The sequence below is a fragment of the Dipodomys merriami genome, unplaced genomic scaffold (assembly GCF_024711535.1).
Source record: "Dipodomys merriami isolate MVZ:Mamm:240054 unplaced genomic scaffold, mDipMer1.0.p SCAF_8, whole genome shotgun sequence".
Lineage (NCBI taxonomy): Eukaryota > Metazoa > Chordata > Mammalia > Rodentia > Heteromyidae > Dipodomys > Dipodomys merriami.
This window is the reverse complement of record NW_027206401.1, coordinates 62,641,220-62,657,899: the sequence shown is the minus strand read 5'-3', so window position 1 is coordinate 62,657,899 and position 16,680 is coordinate 62,641,220. Positions and strand designations below refer to the sequence as shown.

General features: G+C 41.1%; 1 protein-coding gene across 3 annotated transcripts in view; it reads right to left on the bottom strand.

Moving 5' to 3' along the window:
* Positions 1-16,680, bottom strand: part of Col12a1 (collagen type XII alpha 1 chain) — a 133,760-nt gene that overhangs the window by 66,923 nt on the left and 50,157 nt on the right. For all 3 annotated transcript variants that reach the window (XM_070010804.1, XM_070010806.1, XM_070010805.1), the window contains 11 exons: positions 15,718-15,867; positions 15,397-15,516; positions 15,127-15,291; positions 13,842-13,988; positions 10,086-10,225; positions 9,182-9,311; positions 6,940-7,082; positions 6,170-6,299; positions 3,872-4,008; positions 1,398-1,527; positions 154-293 (listed from right to left, as the gene is read on the bottom strand). In XM_070010804.1, coding sequence (XP_069866905.1) covers positions 154-293; positions 1,398-1,527; positions 3,872-4,008; positions 6,170-6,299; positions 6,940-7,082; positions 9,182-9,311; positions 10,086-10,225; positions 13,842-13,988; positions 15,127-15,291; positions 15,397-15,516; positions 15,718-15,867 — 1,532 coding nt within the window. The remainder of the gene's footprint in view (positions 1-153; positions 294-1,397; positions 1,528-3,871; positions 4,009-6,169; positions 6,300-6,939; positions 7,083-9,181; positions 9,312-10,085; positions 10,226-13,841; positions 13,989-15,126; positions 15,292-15,396; positions 15,517-15,717; positions 15,868-16,680) is intronic.

Here is a 16,680-nt window from a genome sequence, read left to right as displayed (position 1 = left end):
GCCACCAAAATATATATGTGTATATGTGTGTGTGTGTATCACTATTAGGAAACATAATTATCTGGCTAATAAAGTACAACCTATTTCACTCAGGCTTTCCTAAAATTCAATGTACACAGAGAGAAACCGAAACAGAGAAAGAGACAGCACTACCTCCATTCTATCTGAGCTGCCAGTTGGCGCCCAGGTTATTCTGTAGAGAGAGACGTCTGAAGCACCATGCTCCCAGGTCCCTCTGAAGCTCTCTGGGGTGACCTCGGTTAGCCTTAGATTGGTTGGAGCTGGAACAGGTCCTATTGCAGAAAAAGCAGGCCTTAGTTTTTAACTTTGAACTACAAATGTAATCTAATATACTAGAACAGCTTTGTTTTTATTTTCAGTGGGCATGGAGAACATTGAATGAATGCATTTGGAGCCAATATTTTACCAATTCAGTTCCTTTGAAAAATAACCCCAGCTACTCAGGAGATTGAGACAAGAGGAGCACAGTACGGGCAAAAGTAAGTAGACCCTGCCTGACAAACAAGCTGAGTCAGTAATTCTAGCTACTTAGGAAGCTGAGGGCTAGAGGATAATGATTTGAAACCCAGTCTAGTCAACAAGTTTCCATAGTGCCATCTCAACCAATAGCTAGCTCAGCTAAGTGGTACACACTTATCATCCCAGCTATGGTAAGTAGCCTAAACAGAAGGATCATGGGCCAGACTAACCTCAGCTAAATTGGGACCATATCTCAGAAATAACCAGAGCCAAAAAGGGCTGGAGGCATGACTCCAGTAGTAGAGCACTTACTTAGCCAACACCAGGTCTTGAGTTCAATCCTCAGTAACACACAAAACTAGTAATAATGATTAAAAACCATTTCTCCTGTCACTTTTTATCTTTTAATGGAAAGATTAGAAATATTTAATTTTATATACAGTTCTCAGTATGCTTTGTGAACACTGTTGGCTCTAGGCTTCATTTTTTATCATTATTTGGATTAGGTTATTATACGTTGAACACTTATTTCATAATTATATTCTGAGCACTGGATTAAACTGTTATGTGCCAGACTCTGCACTGGAGAAACAATCTGTGGAAAAATAAATATCTCTGCTTCCTGAAGGGAGAAAAAAAAAACAACTCTTTACAGGACCACAGCTGGGCACTGGTGGCTCACATCTGTAATCTTAGCTACTCAGGAGGCAGAGATCTGAGGATTGTGGTTGCAAGCAGCCTGGGAAGGAAGGTCCATGAGACTCTTATCTCCAATGAACCACCAAAAAGCCAAAACTGGAGGTGTGGCTCCAGTGGTAGAGTGACAGCCTTGAACAAAAAAAAAATAAGAAAGCCAAGCCAGTGGAGTTACACATGAATACAAAATATGGCTGCAATGAAGCACGGACAGGACTCACGGGTGGTCTCCTGCTCGGTCGCTGGCGGGGATTCACCCTCGTCGTACACGGCAGACACGCTGACTGTGTACTGGGTTTGGGAGAAGAGGTCTTTGAGTGTGGTGCTGGCTCGCGATCTATCCACCTCCACCTGGAACCGCCACAGAGCAGGGGAAAGACTTCGTTAAACACTGGGCCTGGTTTGACTTCTCCCCAGTGCTGCCTGTCCCTCTCAGCATAACAACAGGAGCACTAGGTTACAACACCAAAGAAAAGCAGACATTTTCAATGTGCATAAGAATCCATAAACTGGACTGAAGGAGAATACACTTAGGGGAGAAACCCAAAGGCATAACACTTCTGAATATCTAAAATACTACTTATCAAAACAATTCCAGGAAATGAAAACATGTTGTTTTGATGGTGGAGGAAGGAAGGGTGAACAAATGCAGTCCTAGTATTCAATATACACTCTGCAACAAATGACCTATGCAACTTATGGGGGGGGGCAGGAATGAGGAGGAGGAGAAAAGCAGAGGAAACATTGTACTCATTATCTGACTTAAAGCATTATAATCCCTTTGTGCAACTCTTTAATAATAACAATAAAAATATAATTTAAAAAAGATTCTATAAACTGGACACCATTCAACTGTTTCCAAAGTGGAAACGTATCTAACCCAGTTGCTTGGCAAATGATGACTGGGTATGAATTCAAATAACCTCTTATCTCTTTAAGTCAGTACCTTGTTTCTTTCAATTTGCTGCCCATAAGATCTTTCTGAGGCCCCGAGACCTTTATACCCCTTTGGAAATGGAAAATCAGAATGGAAGGAATGGGCTCGTAAGTATAAATTAGGTTTTGTACAATCCACAAATGAACTGCATGTCTAAATAATTGACTGGTTGGAAAAACCATTTCTATGTTCCAAAAATGCCTGTGAGAGTCTCACATTAATATTCATTCAGTCTACCCCAAGTTGTAAATGCATTTGCTCGGGAAGTTCCCTCAGTTTGTCCCTCCTTTGAATCAGCTGTCATTCAAACAGCTCTACCCAATCATCATCTCCCAAAGGGCCACTCTTCGAACCCTGTGTCCTTTCTCCCTATCCTACTCAACTGTCCTGTCTTTTCCAATTATCTGACAATCTTCCCCCTCTTTTTTCTGAGATGCTTTTTATTTTTAGAAACATCATGACATTTTGTAGACATTCATAGAAAGGAGAGTACCATATAAGGTATCTGGATGAAAAGAAAATACCATTGATCCAGTAACAAATGATGTGGAAGCAGGGCGCTAATGCCTTATGCCCGTCATCCTAGTGTCTCAGGAGGCTGAGGTCTAAGAATCACAGTTCAAAGCCAGCCCAGGCAGAAAAGTCAGTAAAACTCTTATCTCCAATTGATCAGCAAAAAAGCTAGGAGGAGAGGGTTCAAATGCTAGAGTACCAGCCTCGAGTGAAAAAGCCAAGCCAAAGTGCAAGGCCCTGAGTTCAAGCCCAAGCACCAGCACAAAAACAATAACAAAATGATAGTTTTTTTTGTTTTTTGGGTCCGGTCGTGGGGCCTGAACTCTGGGCCTGGGCACTGTCCCTCAGCTCTTCAGCTCAAGGCTAGCGCTCTACCACTTGAGCCACAGCGCCACTTCCGGCTTTTTTCTTTTTTTGCTTATATGGTGCTGAGGAACCGAACCCAGGGCCTCATGCATGCAAGGCACGTGCTCTACCACTGAGCCACCTTCCCAGCCCCCACAAAAAGATAGTTTTGAGATTACCATCACACAGCAGATCATTTTTAAACTAAATCCAAGGCAGTTCAATATATCACTGATTTTCAAAAAGTGCTTTAATAACATTGTAAGTTTTCAACTCTACATTAATAACATAACAAGTATTCAATGGGGTGGCTCATTCCTGTAATCCTAGCTAGTATTCATTGGGCTGAGATCTGAGAATCACGATTCAAAGCCAGCCCGGCAGAAAAGTCTATGAGACAGTTATATACAATGAACTACCAAAAAAGCTGAAAATGGATATGTGGCTCAAGTGGTAGAGCACAAGCCTTGAACACAAAAGTTCAGGGATAGCACCCAGACCCTGAGTTCAAGCCCCAGTACTGGCATAGAAAAAGAAATAATATAATATACCATAAGAAGTATTCATATATTATTGTCTATACTTGGTAGAGTTATTGTGTTAAGCTTTTTTATTTTCTTCTGTCGATCCTGGGGCTTGAACTCTGGGCTTGGGTATGGTTCCTGCGCGCTTCAGCTCAAGGCTAGCCCTCTACCACTTGAGCCATAGCACCACTTCCGGTTTTCTAGTGGTTTATTGGAGATAAGAGTCTCACGGACTTTCCTGCCCAGGCTGGTTTTGAACTGTAATCCTCAGATCTCAGCCTCCTGAGTAGCTAGGATTACAGGCGTGAGCCACCGGCACTTGGCTTCTGTTAGGGTTTTTAAGAAAACAAATAACCCTTTCTCATCTTCAACCTACCTGTTTGAAGTCCTCTTCTGGTGTCTTGTAGCGAACAAGGTACTTGCGCACTTTCCCGAGTACGGGCTCCCAGACCACGTTCATGCTGCTGTGAGTCACGTCTCTCAGTCTCAGATCCTGAGGTTGGGGTAAAGGCACTGGAGAAGGCAAGATATTACATCCAGATGTGGTTCTCAACCACAAATCTTTGAAGCATCCACACAAGCTTTCAAGAAGTCTCGTGGAGAAAATTTAAAGATACTCAGTGAAACACTTGGAAATGATTCTCATGACAATAGTGCTCTGATCCAGAATCCACCAGAAAGAGGTGGATTCTTCTTATGAATCCAGTGAAAATAGGATGTGAATTTTATCACCCAGCTGTATATCACACAGATATATATTTTATCACACAGCATCTTGTTTATAGAGTGTCTCCCACTCTATGTAAATAATTTTCTGTTAACCCATAGTAGATGAGAATTTACCATCAATGTACAAATCACATTTCTTCAGATAAGAAGATTCTATCATGAGGTCCTGAATTCAAACTCTAATTACTGTCAAAGAAGAAAGACAGCGGTAAGAGAAGAGATGGGAGGGAAAGTGGGGGAGAGGGGAGGAAAACAAGAGAGAAAGGGAGGGGAAGAGAGGATGAATAAAAGAGAAGGAGAGGAGAGGGTTGGTGGGAGGGAGGGAGGGTAGGAGGGAGGACAGAAGGAAGGACAGAAAGAAAGGAGGGGGGAGGAGAGGAAGGAAGGAAGGAAGGAAGGAAGGAAGGAAGGAAGGAAAGAAGGAAGGAAGGAAAGAAGGAAGGAAGGAAGGAAGGAAGGAAGGAAGGAAGGAAGGAAGGAAGGAAGGAAGGAAGGAAGGAAGGAAGGAAGGAAGGCAGGCAGGCAGGCAGGCAGGCAGGCAGGCAGGCAGGCCAACCAGATGAGTTACTTATCCTTAAGAATATGATAGCAAAACAAATGACTATGAGTGTGAAGTTAGTTCCAATAAGTTTGTAGGAAAGCTATCAATGCATAACTGAGTAGAAGAAAATCCAACTCACAAAATTCTAACAAGTCTAACAAAATTTTGCCTTAAAGATAAGTACAATGTTTATAAGGCATTCCTCCTTAGAGCCCACTTGACTATTTCTCTTGTCTCTCAATTCAACTCTGCACATCCGACTTCCTGGGTCACTATGCGTGCATCCACCCTTCTGCACCTCCAATCTCATCAGTGTTTGTCTGCCTTTTTCTCCACCCTCTTTTCCTCCACTATTGTGGTCCAGCACTCTACCGGAATCTGAGGCCCCATTTATCCTAGTATGAGCCTTCAGCATTTCCTCTCAATACTCTTGGATCACAGACTTCTAATCTGAGCTGGGTTCCAACTTTCCATCTGACACTAGCGAACTTCCACAGACCGCCAGAGACCACCAGCCCTGGTGGTGTCTCACATCCTAAAGATAATGAATAAGTATTTCCTTGTATCCTTGAATTCCGACTGTACTACCTCTTTCTCCTCGCTGCTCTACCTTCAGCTGCTTTTATCCCCTTGAAGCTTCTCTGAATTTCTTCATTTCCTTAGAAATGTGAGCATAAGACTCATCAAACTTCAAAGCCAAATACCTGTCCTAGGATGTTCACTTTTCTAAGAATGAAACCAAACTAGGAAAGCAAATAGCCTTCTTTTATGACTTCTTTTTAAAAAGTCAACCTTAATACTCAGTAAAACAAACTAGAAATGCAGGCTGCCAACCCTAGGAGAATACACACATAGAGATTGCTTTGTATTATTTAGTGGTGTATTCCCAAAGTGTACATACTGGCATATGAGAGGAGATCAATAGGCTTTGGGACTGGGTAAATTGATTAATTGATTTAAGTGAAATAGACATTTCTGTTCTCATAGTTTCTTCTTCAACAAGAACTCAGAACATCTTTTATCTGAACTTCAGATATTTTCCTCCAAACCTACATTCAATTCTCCTGTTCTCATCCATCCTATATACTGTATTTCCTGAGTCTAAAACAAGATTAATTGTAAGCTGCACCATTAATTCTCATTCTGTACCTTCATTAGCACCTTGCCAGCCAATGGTAAGATACCATTGAGCAGACATCTCAGAATCCCCTGTGCTCCATGTGGAAAACCAATGTGCATCCTAGAACCAATTTATGTGAAGATTCTAACATAAAATCTGGGATCAAGGTATTTGTTCTCAAATATGATTTGGCAAAGCAATAACTATAATTTATATGTGAACTATCAAACTGTCACTATTATTATGTAAAAAAAAGATTCTAATGAAATTTAGCTGCATCTTACAGGTGACTTCCCGAGCCGTGGCAGGTTCACTAGTGAGGTCATGCAGGACAGCCTGGACGGAGACCTCATACTCAGTGTTGGGAAGGAGGTCAGTGAGCTCTACATCATTCACTGTTGGCCCCACTCGAATCTGTGTGTGAAAATGCAAAGGGGAGACACTCAGGTCAAGTGTGTCCACTTACCAGACAGAGCCAGTTAAAGTCTATTTGTCCACACGAAATTACAACATATCTTCTACTTTTCATTTGTAAGATTTACATTTCTTGTGGCACTGGTGGCTCACACCTGTAATCCTAGCTATTTGGGAGGCTGAGATGGAACAAATTCCAGGTCACTGGGGACAGAAAAGTGTGTGAGGTTCCATCTTCACGGAGAGAACCTGTACCCCATGGCATCTTGCCTATCATCTCAGCAACCCCAGGGAGGCTAAAAATAGGTGGACTGCAGACTCCCCAGCAAACCGTATCTCAAAAGCAGCCAGCACGAAATAGGGCTGGAGGGGTGCTTCAGTGGCACAGTACTTGTATAGCAAGCACTTGACCCTGAATTCAAACCCCAGTACTATTATAAAAAGAAAGAAAGAAAGAATTCCATTTCTTTGTTTCATGCCAACATTTAGATAATGAACCTAACTTTTTTATTTTGTTTTTGTTTTTCTTTTGCTATATGTAACATTACAAATTAGATCAGAAATGACTGCCATGTAATGGGAGCTATAAAGCTGAAAACTCTTTGGAAAGCCCATTGGTGCAGAAACAGACATGGCTCACCTCTTTGGGTTTGGTAGGCTCGGGGGCCTTCACAGGGTGGTGTGTCACAGTGTAGCCCGTGGCGCCTCCCACAGGCTGCCACTGCACATGCATGGTGGTGGGACCAACGTCATAAATATTCAGGCTAACAACAGGAACCGGCACTGCAGAAACATGGAAGCTGCCATCAGTCTCGTTCCTTGCATCCACTTGGTTTTGACCCATTGTTTCTCACTTTGATGATATTTACATATACTAACTCCAGAATGAGTGGCTCAAAAACTTGAGGTAACCCTTCCTCCATCCTCCTAATACAAATCCAGTCTCATTGGTCTTTGCATGTTGCAACCATTACACAGAGGAAGACATGTTAAAGTTCAAGTTCCAAATGACATTACAGCAACTGGAGATGTAGCTCAAGTGGTAGAGTGACAGCTGTGAGTGAAAAAGCTGAGCAAGAGAGCAAGAGAGCAAGTCCCAGTCCCAGTGTACCAGTGTACACACACACACACACACACACGGAAGCTAACATAAACCCTGGCTTCCTGACACTTTATTCTGTGGCACTTCCTTAACTGGACCATTTTTGTTCTTCTGTCAGAATTTCACACACAAATACCAAGTGCTGTACTTTATTTTCAATTTCTTGAAAAAATAAGTAAAAGGATATAGCCAAGTGTTGGTGGCTTATATCTTAATCCCAGCTACTCAGGAGGCTGAGATCTGAGGATCTCAGTTCAAAGGCAGCCCGAGCAGACATAGCTGAGAGCCTCTTATCTCCAATTAACAAACAAAAGCTAAAAGTGGAGGTATGGCTCAAATAGAAGATCACTAGCCTTGAGCGAAGAAGCCAAGCAAGAGTATGAGGCCCTGAGTTCAAGCCCCCATACTGGCACAATATATAAATAGATAGAGGGTATCCCACATTAAAAAATAGAGAAGAAAGGACTTATAGACATTTTAATAAAAGCTTATGAGTTCAATAAAAAAAAAAAGTCTACGGGCTGGGAAGGTGCTCAGTGGTAGAGCGCTTGCCTTGCATGCCTGAGGGCCTGAGTTCGATTCCTCAGCACCACATAAGCAAAAAGAAAAAAGCCGGAAGTGGCACTGTGGCTCAAGTGGTAGAGCGCTAGCCTTGAGCTGAAGAGCTGAGGGACAGCACCCAGGCCCAGAGTTCAGGCCCCACGACCAGACCCCCCCCCCAAAAAAAAAGTCTACAATCTTTTCTTCACTTAACACCCATGTAGCTTTCAATATTTTTGTTCAAAGATTGATATAAAACTTTTAAGGCCTTTGTATATCACCTTCCTAATAATGATACAAAACTTAAATTAAAAACAAAGTCTGTCCATTGTAAAGTACATCTTTTCCATCTCTTGAGGACTAATGAAAAAGGATCCTGAAAGAAGAGATCTTAACAAGGACCCGTGCTCTCTCCTTCCTCTTACAAATGGCTTCCTTTCTGCCCCCTGATGTCTAGCCAAGAAAGAAAAATCTAGTTCCATATTACCTTGGAAACCTTGCCAGGAACAGGAGCAAAAAAACATCCTTGAAAGCTCTGCTCAAAGTCAAAGCTATCACACCTTCACTAATAAAAGCCAGAGGCCAGAAGAAAAAAAAATAGGAAGATGTCATTGATAATAGGCATGTGTGACCCTCAGCAGAGGTAAAACAAGTCATCTCTGCAAGCAACTCTTCCTAGGCTAAAGTCCACTACTCCCATGATGCCTTGCTATACCTTGACCTGGAAGAACTTAATCACTTAGTAAAATGTCACTATTAGAGTGAGGGTTAAAGGATTATCCTCTTGAAAGATCAAATTGCATTTTAAGACATTTTCTTGAGAACAGAAAAGACCAAGCCCTAACTACATGAATATCCATGTTAAAGGTATTTTCCCTCTAAATTATTACAGCCATGGCCCCCAATTCCACCATGTGATGTTGTATCAACAGGAGCAACCAGAAAATGAGGGGGGGGATTGTATTTGTTGAACATCTGCATGAAATAAAGAACACTTGGGAAATATCTGTTGAACACGTATTGAATAAAAGAATGATTTTAAAGGCTGGCAAATATCTGAAATGGACCATCAGCTCTAAAAATAGAATGCTGAGAAAATCAATCTCTCTCACAAGCTCTCTCTCTCACAAGCTCTCTCTCTCACAAGCTCTCTCTCTCTCTCTCTCTCTCTCTCTCTCTCTCTCTCTCTCTCTCTCTCTCTCTCTCTCTCTCTCTCTCTCTCTCTCTCAATCTGACTTACAGGTTTTCTCTGTGCCCTTCAGAGGCTCACTGTATTCATCTTCCACCACAGAATACACATTAACAACATATTCAGTCTCAGGCTTTAGGTCTTTCAATACAGTGCTGGTGTCGAGTCGACTCACATAAAACTAGGGGGAGAAAGTTAAATGTTAAACATACATGTGATACAGTCAGATCCCTTCCTTCTACTATGTTTGCAAGGCAGTTCACCTGCACAGAGTCCAGAAGTTGCTCTGCAGGAAGGTCTCTTTGTCTCTCTCACTTTTGGAAAACTACTAGCTCACAGTGCAATCTTAGGTAAGTAACATAATTTATTCTCCCACCTGTTGTGTCCTTCCTTGCAAAACAAGTGAGTAAAACTAGATCATCTTTCATATTCCTTGTCAACTCGGTAGTTCTAGTACAAACATGAATAAATCAATATCTTAAAACTAATTGTAATTTTAAACATCAGGTAGATGGTTGGGCGCTGGTGGCTCATGCATGTAATCCTAGCTACTCAGGAGGCTGAGGATTGCAGTTCAAAGCCAACCTGGGCAGGAAAGCCCGTTGAGATTCTTATCTCCAATGAACCACCAAATAAATGCAAGTGGAACTGTGGCTGAAAGTGGTAGAGTGCGAGCCTTGAGTGAAAATGTTCAGGGACAGCACCCAGGCCCTGAGTTCAAGCCCCTTGACAGACAAAAATAATAAATAAGTAAATAATAAAAATCACATGGATGCTGTATAATTCTGAAGAACTTGAAAGGATTTAAGCCATGTCCAAACAGAAGTGGCTGCCTCCCAAGGAGGAGAAACGTGTCCCCTCCTCTTTCCGCAGTCTGTGCCTCTCCCCTGCAAACCTGCACCTCCAGGGCCCAATCTCCACATGAGGGACCAATGACAGAGGGCTGTCTACTTACTTCCTGACGTTTCCCTCCAGAAACAGGGTAGTATTCCACCTTGTATCTGTCCACGCTGTCAGAAGGAGGAGTCCAGCTCACTCTAAAAGAACGATGAGTTCTCTCAGAAATAACTAAGTTAGAAGGTGCTTCCAAGTCACCTACACGTGAAACAAAGCGCAGAAATATTCGCATTAATCCAGGGTCATGGCAATCGTTATTCATCAATAACTGATGCTGTTTCAAGTTAGAATAAAACAGGGATGATCTTCATAGTGGAAGTTTCTATATCCTTTGTTTTTTGTTGTTTGGGGTTGGGGGGGGGGTTGTTTTGGGGGATTAGGGGGAGTTTTTGTCAGTCATGGGGCTTGAATTCAGGACCTGGGTTCTGTCCTTGAGCTCTTTCACTCAAAGCTTAGCACTCTACCACTTTGAGCCACAGTACTACTTCCAGGTTTCTTTGTGGTTAATTGGAGATAAGAGTCTAATGGACTTTCCTGCCTGGGCTGGCTTTGAACCCTGACCCTCAGATCTCAGCCTCCTGATTACAGGTGTGAGCCACCAGTGCCCAGCTACATGCTTCTTTTTATGCAGTAAACACAAAGTCGGCAGGGAGGCCCCCTGCCCATCTGACCCTCAGAAGGTATAGTCAGAGCTCAGTGCTTAGCTTCAGAAGATTCAAACCTGAGTTCATCATCTTTCTTTCAACCTATCCATCTCGTCTTTGAGACACCACCAATAAACAATAAACAATCGCTCCAACCCAAAACCTCCGAGTCATCTTCGAGTACTTCCTCTCTGTACAATCATACAGGTAATCAATCAATCTGGTCCCAACAGCTGAGTTTCTCCATTGTCTCAGTCACAATGGAGATACTACTCAAATTCATTGGCCTCGCTGCCATTTTTATTATACATGGGATAAGATTATATTTTTTAATGTTTAAATACCATAGGCAAAAGTGATGTCTTGTGAGGATAACATTGCTTTTTTTTCTCTTTTGTAGTACTGGGCTGAGGTTTGAACTCAGGGCCTTGCTCTTGCTGTGCAGATGCTCTAGTTCTGTTGCTTTAGTTACATTTCAAATAGGATATTTCATTTATGCTGATGGCAGCCTGTACCACATTCCTCCTATTTACACTTCATGAATAGCTCAGATGAAAGACATACACTACAGCATCTGTCTTGTTGGCTAAGATGGGAGACTAGCTAATTTTGCCAGGCTGGTCCCAAACTGTAATTCCCAACTTGGGAATGAGCACAATGTATTCATTCTAAAATTGGTGTCTTAGTCATGTTTAGGAGCCTTATAGAGTCGGGTGGTTTTTTACTGCCTATTTATTCTGTAATAGACAAGCTAATGCTTTCCACTCAAGAAAGAGTACAAAGGAGGACTAAAGGTATGGCTCAAATGGTACAGTACCAGTCAGAAGCATACAAGCTGAATGAGAGCTCATGATCAAGCCTCAGTACTGGCACAAAAAGTAAATAGGAAGGGAAGGGAAGAGAGGAAGAAAACAAACAAGTATTGTAAATTATGTAGACACCCCACTGCCTAAGATTGTACTCTATGGGTAGATAGGAGTGACAGCTACAAAACAATATCTAGAAAAATAATAATAACAAAGAGAAATTTAAGCTTAATATTACCAGAAGGAAGATGTTCTAAATAATAATTTAAAAAGAAAAAAATGAGCCAATGTCTCCATGAATGTGGCAAATTATTTTCATACAAACTCCTTCTCCTTCCTTTAGAAACCAGAACTGGGATGGGGGAAGGGGCAGATTCATTCCTAATTTTCTAACATTTATAGTACTTTGAGTCATAGACAAGCTTGCAAAATTATCAAGCAGCTTTACTGTCTGGGAAACTAGAACAAATGCAACTATTACATAGTTGATTTTTTTTAAAAAAAGAAAGGAAAATAGATAAAAGATGGTTTCATCCTCACTCAAAATTCTCTCCAACTGAATAAAGCTACAACTCTCTCAGCTATTCCAGAGCCAAGAACGTACAAATTTTGGCTGCCCAGCTGGTCTATTTCTCCAGGGAAAAGGTCAGTCTGTTGTTCAAGATCCAAAAGAGAAAATTTGCAAAAGTTTGGAGAAAGAAATTCAAGAAGACACAAAAATATATCCTCCAGTCCCTAAAGCATATAAACCATTTCTGCCACATAATTCTCTAAATACATTCCAACTTTTGCAAAGCTGTAACAAATTCAGGAAGGATGGTTTTACCATAATCTACTGGGAGTTAAGAGAAATTTTCTAATATAATAAGCACCATGATGTTTATGATTAATTTTCCAAAATCCTTCTATATTGGTGCTCAGTATATTTTTCCTATGATTTATTCAAACATTAACCATTCTGTATTGTTTTGGTCAGGGCAAGTTCAAGTCTATAATGTTCTTATAAATATATTATAAATTATAAAGATGCCTTATCCATGAGTACTTTTTTCAAAGACCCATTAAAAACATCACTCACCATTTGATCCTAAGTCACATAATTTCTCTAAATCTCAGGTTCTCTGCCAGTGAAGAAAGATGACATAATTTCTAAAAGTGCAAATTCTAAAACTGTAACTCTCCTTCCTCTTTCAGGTGACAAATGTAAAGTCAAATCTGGATTTGACTATAGTGAAGCCAAGCAAATCAGACAGAAGACCTTTTTTTTTTTGGCAGTCATAGGTCTTGAACTCTGGGCCTGGACACTGTCCCTCAGCTCTTGAGCTCAAGGCTAATGCTCTACCACTTGAGCCATAACACTACTTCTGGTTTTCTGGTGGTTCATTGGAGATAAGAGTTTCACAAACTTTCTTGCCTGGGCTGGCAAGATCCTCAGATTTCAGCCTCCTGCATAGCTAGGATTACAGGCATGAGCTACAGGAGTCCAACAAGACCTTTCTTCAAATTCTATTTAAATTAGGAATCTGGAAACAGATGCCACACTTTAGAAAATAAAGTCTATCAACAACTCCAATTAACTAGCAAAAAGCTGGAAGTGGAAGTATGACTCATGTGTACAGGACCAACTTTGAGGGAAAAAGACAAGTAAGAGCTAGAGGTACCCCCCTCAAAAAATGAAGATAAATGCAGTAATTCTCCACTGGGAGAATCTTGCCGTTAGCAGACATTTAGCAAAGCCAAATTAAAAAATCAGCAACAACTTTAGAGAAAGAAATTCTCCAAAATATATATCCTTTATCCTCAGTGTGTGAACTTTCCTTACCGAAATACCTGTTAAACTCCTTCTAACTTGTCCAAAACCTACATAACTGCATAATCTCCATGTCATCAAAAAGAACTTCCTCAGCCAGGCGCAGGGGCTCACACCTATAATCCTCACTACTCAGGAGACTGAGATCTGAAGATCATGGTTCAAAGCCAGCCCGAGCAGGAAAGTCTGTGAGACTCTCATTTCCAATAAAACACCAGAAAACTGAAAGTGGTCTGTGGCTCAAAGTGGTAGAGTGCTAGCCTTGAGCTCAGGGACAAGGCCCAGGCCCTGAGTTCAACCCTCACGACCAACAAAAAAAAGAACTTTTTATATAATAAGGCTCATTATTTTATCATCCATTTTCCAAAAACCTTCCATTGGAGTGGTCGCAATCATAAAGGTATCTGGGGTGGTCCCATCTCATGGTGATACTGCTGATATCAGAGAGTCAGGTATTTCTAAACATTTTACCATGCACAAAACAACCCTCTTCCCTATCCAGAAAATAATGATGAGTTGTGCGGAAGATGATAAGCTGGGGAGGGTGCACTCACCAGGCCCTTTGACACTGTTACACAGGTTAATGGTGAGGTCATCCACGATGCTGGAGAGCGACCCAAAATCAGCCACGTTGTATGCATGGATATCATCTGGGTCCGTGGCAATCATCTTTAATTCAACTTCATCAGCATTCTTAATACCTTGCAAAACAGAATGGACACATTAAAAGAGTCTTTCTGAAAATAATATGGAATGAGGCAAATGTTTTAGAGCTTTTTTGATTGATGGCTGCTTTAGGCAAACTATGAAGGATTAATAACTTATTAACTAGGAGATATATATGCATGTATGTACAAAATATTATAATTTCTCTTCAGGAATAGAATGATTAACAGTAGGTATAATATAGAAATAAAAAGTAGTGTAATCCAAAAAATATTCTGAATTGTTTTCCTCTAAATGCTTCTAGGATCAATGTTTTATCAATAAGTAAAGTAAAATAATAGATATCAATAAATTAAATAGCAAAAATAATAGATATCAAAATAAATGCAGAGCCAGGCACTGATGGCTCATACCTGTCATCCTATCTACTCAGAAGGCTGAGATCTGAGGATTGTAGTTCAAAACCAGCCTGGACAAAAACAGCTTGTGAGGCTTTTATTTCCAATTAACTAGCAAAACTCTGGAAGTGAAGGTGTGGCTGAACTGGTAGAGCACCAGCTTTGGGTAAAAAAGCCAAGCAAGAGCTCAATGCCCCAAGTTCAAGTCACAATAGTGGTACATGCATGTGCACATAGTGTGTGTGTGTGTGTGTGTGTGTGTGTGTGTGTGTGTGTGTGTGTACACATGTATATGGTGCAGACACCTGTGGCTCACACCTGTAATCTAGCTACTGAGGAGGCTGAGATATGAGGATCACCAGTCCAAAAAGCCTGAGAAAATTGCATCTCCAAAATAACTAGCTATAACTAGGGCTATGATGCTTGAGGCACTGAGTTCAAGCTCTGGAACTAGCCAAACATTAAAAATAAAATTTAAAAGTAGGCATGAGTCTCTGGAAAGCCAAACAGGAATTCTCCCAAATCTCATTCATAGAACAGTCTTCCTTTGAATCTATTACTTTCTTTTTAACAGAAAAAAAGAAAAGGAAAAGGAAAAAGCCACATAGTTGGGTCTTACCCCAAGAAGAAAAGAAAATGATGAATTAACTTCCTGGCCTATCATTTGATAAATTGTGTGATGGGAAATCTATTTCTCTCCTGCTTCTGATAATATTTTTCTACATACCACATACATTCTCCACCCTTTGACATAGTTCTCCCTGTCAGTATTTACCAATAGCAAAGAGCTCCACGCCTTCATCCTTGAGTTTCTTGGATGGAGCCTCCACGTCGTCTTGTGATTTCCCATCAGTTATGAGAACACCAATTTTTCGAGCGCGAGGCCTCATGCCAGCTTGGGTCTTGAAGCTCTGCTGGCGGATGAAATTCAAAGCCATGCCTAGGGGGTGGGAGCAGGGTTTAAAAAAAAAGAGCCAGTCACATCCTTTCCAGCCACGGGCTTGATCAATCACCCAAGCTGAACCAGCCCAGAGTCCTCACTCACCTGTGAGGGTGTTGCCTCCTTTATAGGGTAAGTTCGCCACGGCCTGCAGCAAGCTCTTCTTATCTCTGTGAGCATTTAAATGCCACTCTGTTCTGGGGTCTCCACTGTACTGAGCAAGGGCTAAAATAATACCAAAGTATTACAGGAGAAGGGTGGAAGGGGTGATACCGAGCAAGATGCACTGTCCCCAGGAACCGACTTATGGAATTGAAATCTCTTTGTACAACTATATCAAGATGGTTTTGTTAAAGGGAAAACATAATAATAAAACAAACTAATGAAAAGAAAATGTCAAACATCTTCTGTAGTGGCAGGACCTACCAATTTGTACTCTTTTGGGGCCAATCTCAAAGACTTCCACAATGCGAGAAATGAAACTCCTCACAGTTCTAAAATTTGCTCGTCCGATACTCCAGGATCCATCCACCAGCAACACAATGTCTGCTTCAGCTCTGGTCAGACACTCCATCCCTGACACACAATTGTGAGATGAACAATTAGGGAACACCCTGTCAGTGAGTTAAACATCCTAGCCATCCTCTTGTTAGTATTGCTTGCTTGGGTGGTGCAGCTCAACTTAATGATTCGGAGGTATCTTTGATTTATTCATCACAAACATCATCTGGAAGAATCAGTTCCTCCAAAGATCATGGCAGTACAGTTCTGTCCCTGCTATGATGACATAAGCCCTGGAGACTAGAATCAGACCACTGCTGTGCATTTGAAAAGCTCATACACTCAAGTGGAACATGCATAACTAGCTAACAACACAATGCTAATGGTGTTAATCGAATGTTAACGGGATCTACAGGTGTTGCTTCTTACTGCAACATCTAACCATCATTGGAAAACACATGTGAGATGGACTGATTCATTGGGTAAACTCCCAGTGGGTTTGGTGAACCAAAAATACCTATTAAAATAATTGCATTCTAAGGTAACTATTACAAATGATAGGAAATATGAGAAACCTGACTCTTACATTTTGAACTCTATGCTACATTTTTCTAAAACCCGTACATGCTTACATTATGTAGTTATTAATTATTTAATGTTATTGAATTCAAATGGTGACATTTGCACATGTAAAGAAAAAGGGAAAAGGGAAGAGAATTTAGAAACAGTTGCAGAACAGTTACACAAATTGAAAGCTAGACAGTCATGGAGCACAAACACTTATACAAAGCTAGCATGCTTTGGAAAGAAAATAGTCCAAACTTCCTCAGTGCACAGCTACAAAATAAAAATACAAGTCAGTTAATATCATCATAAGAGAAACAACAA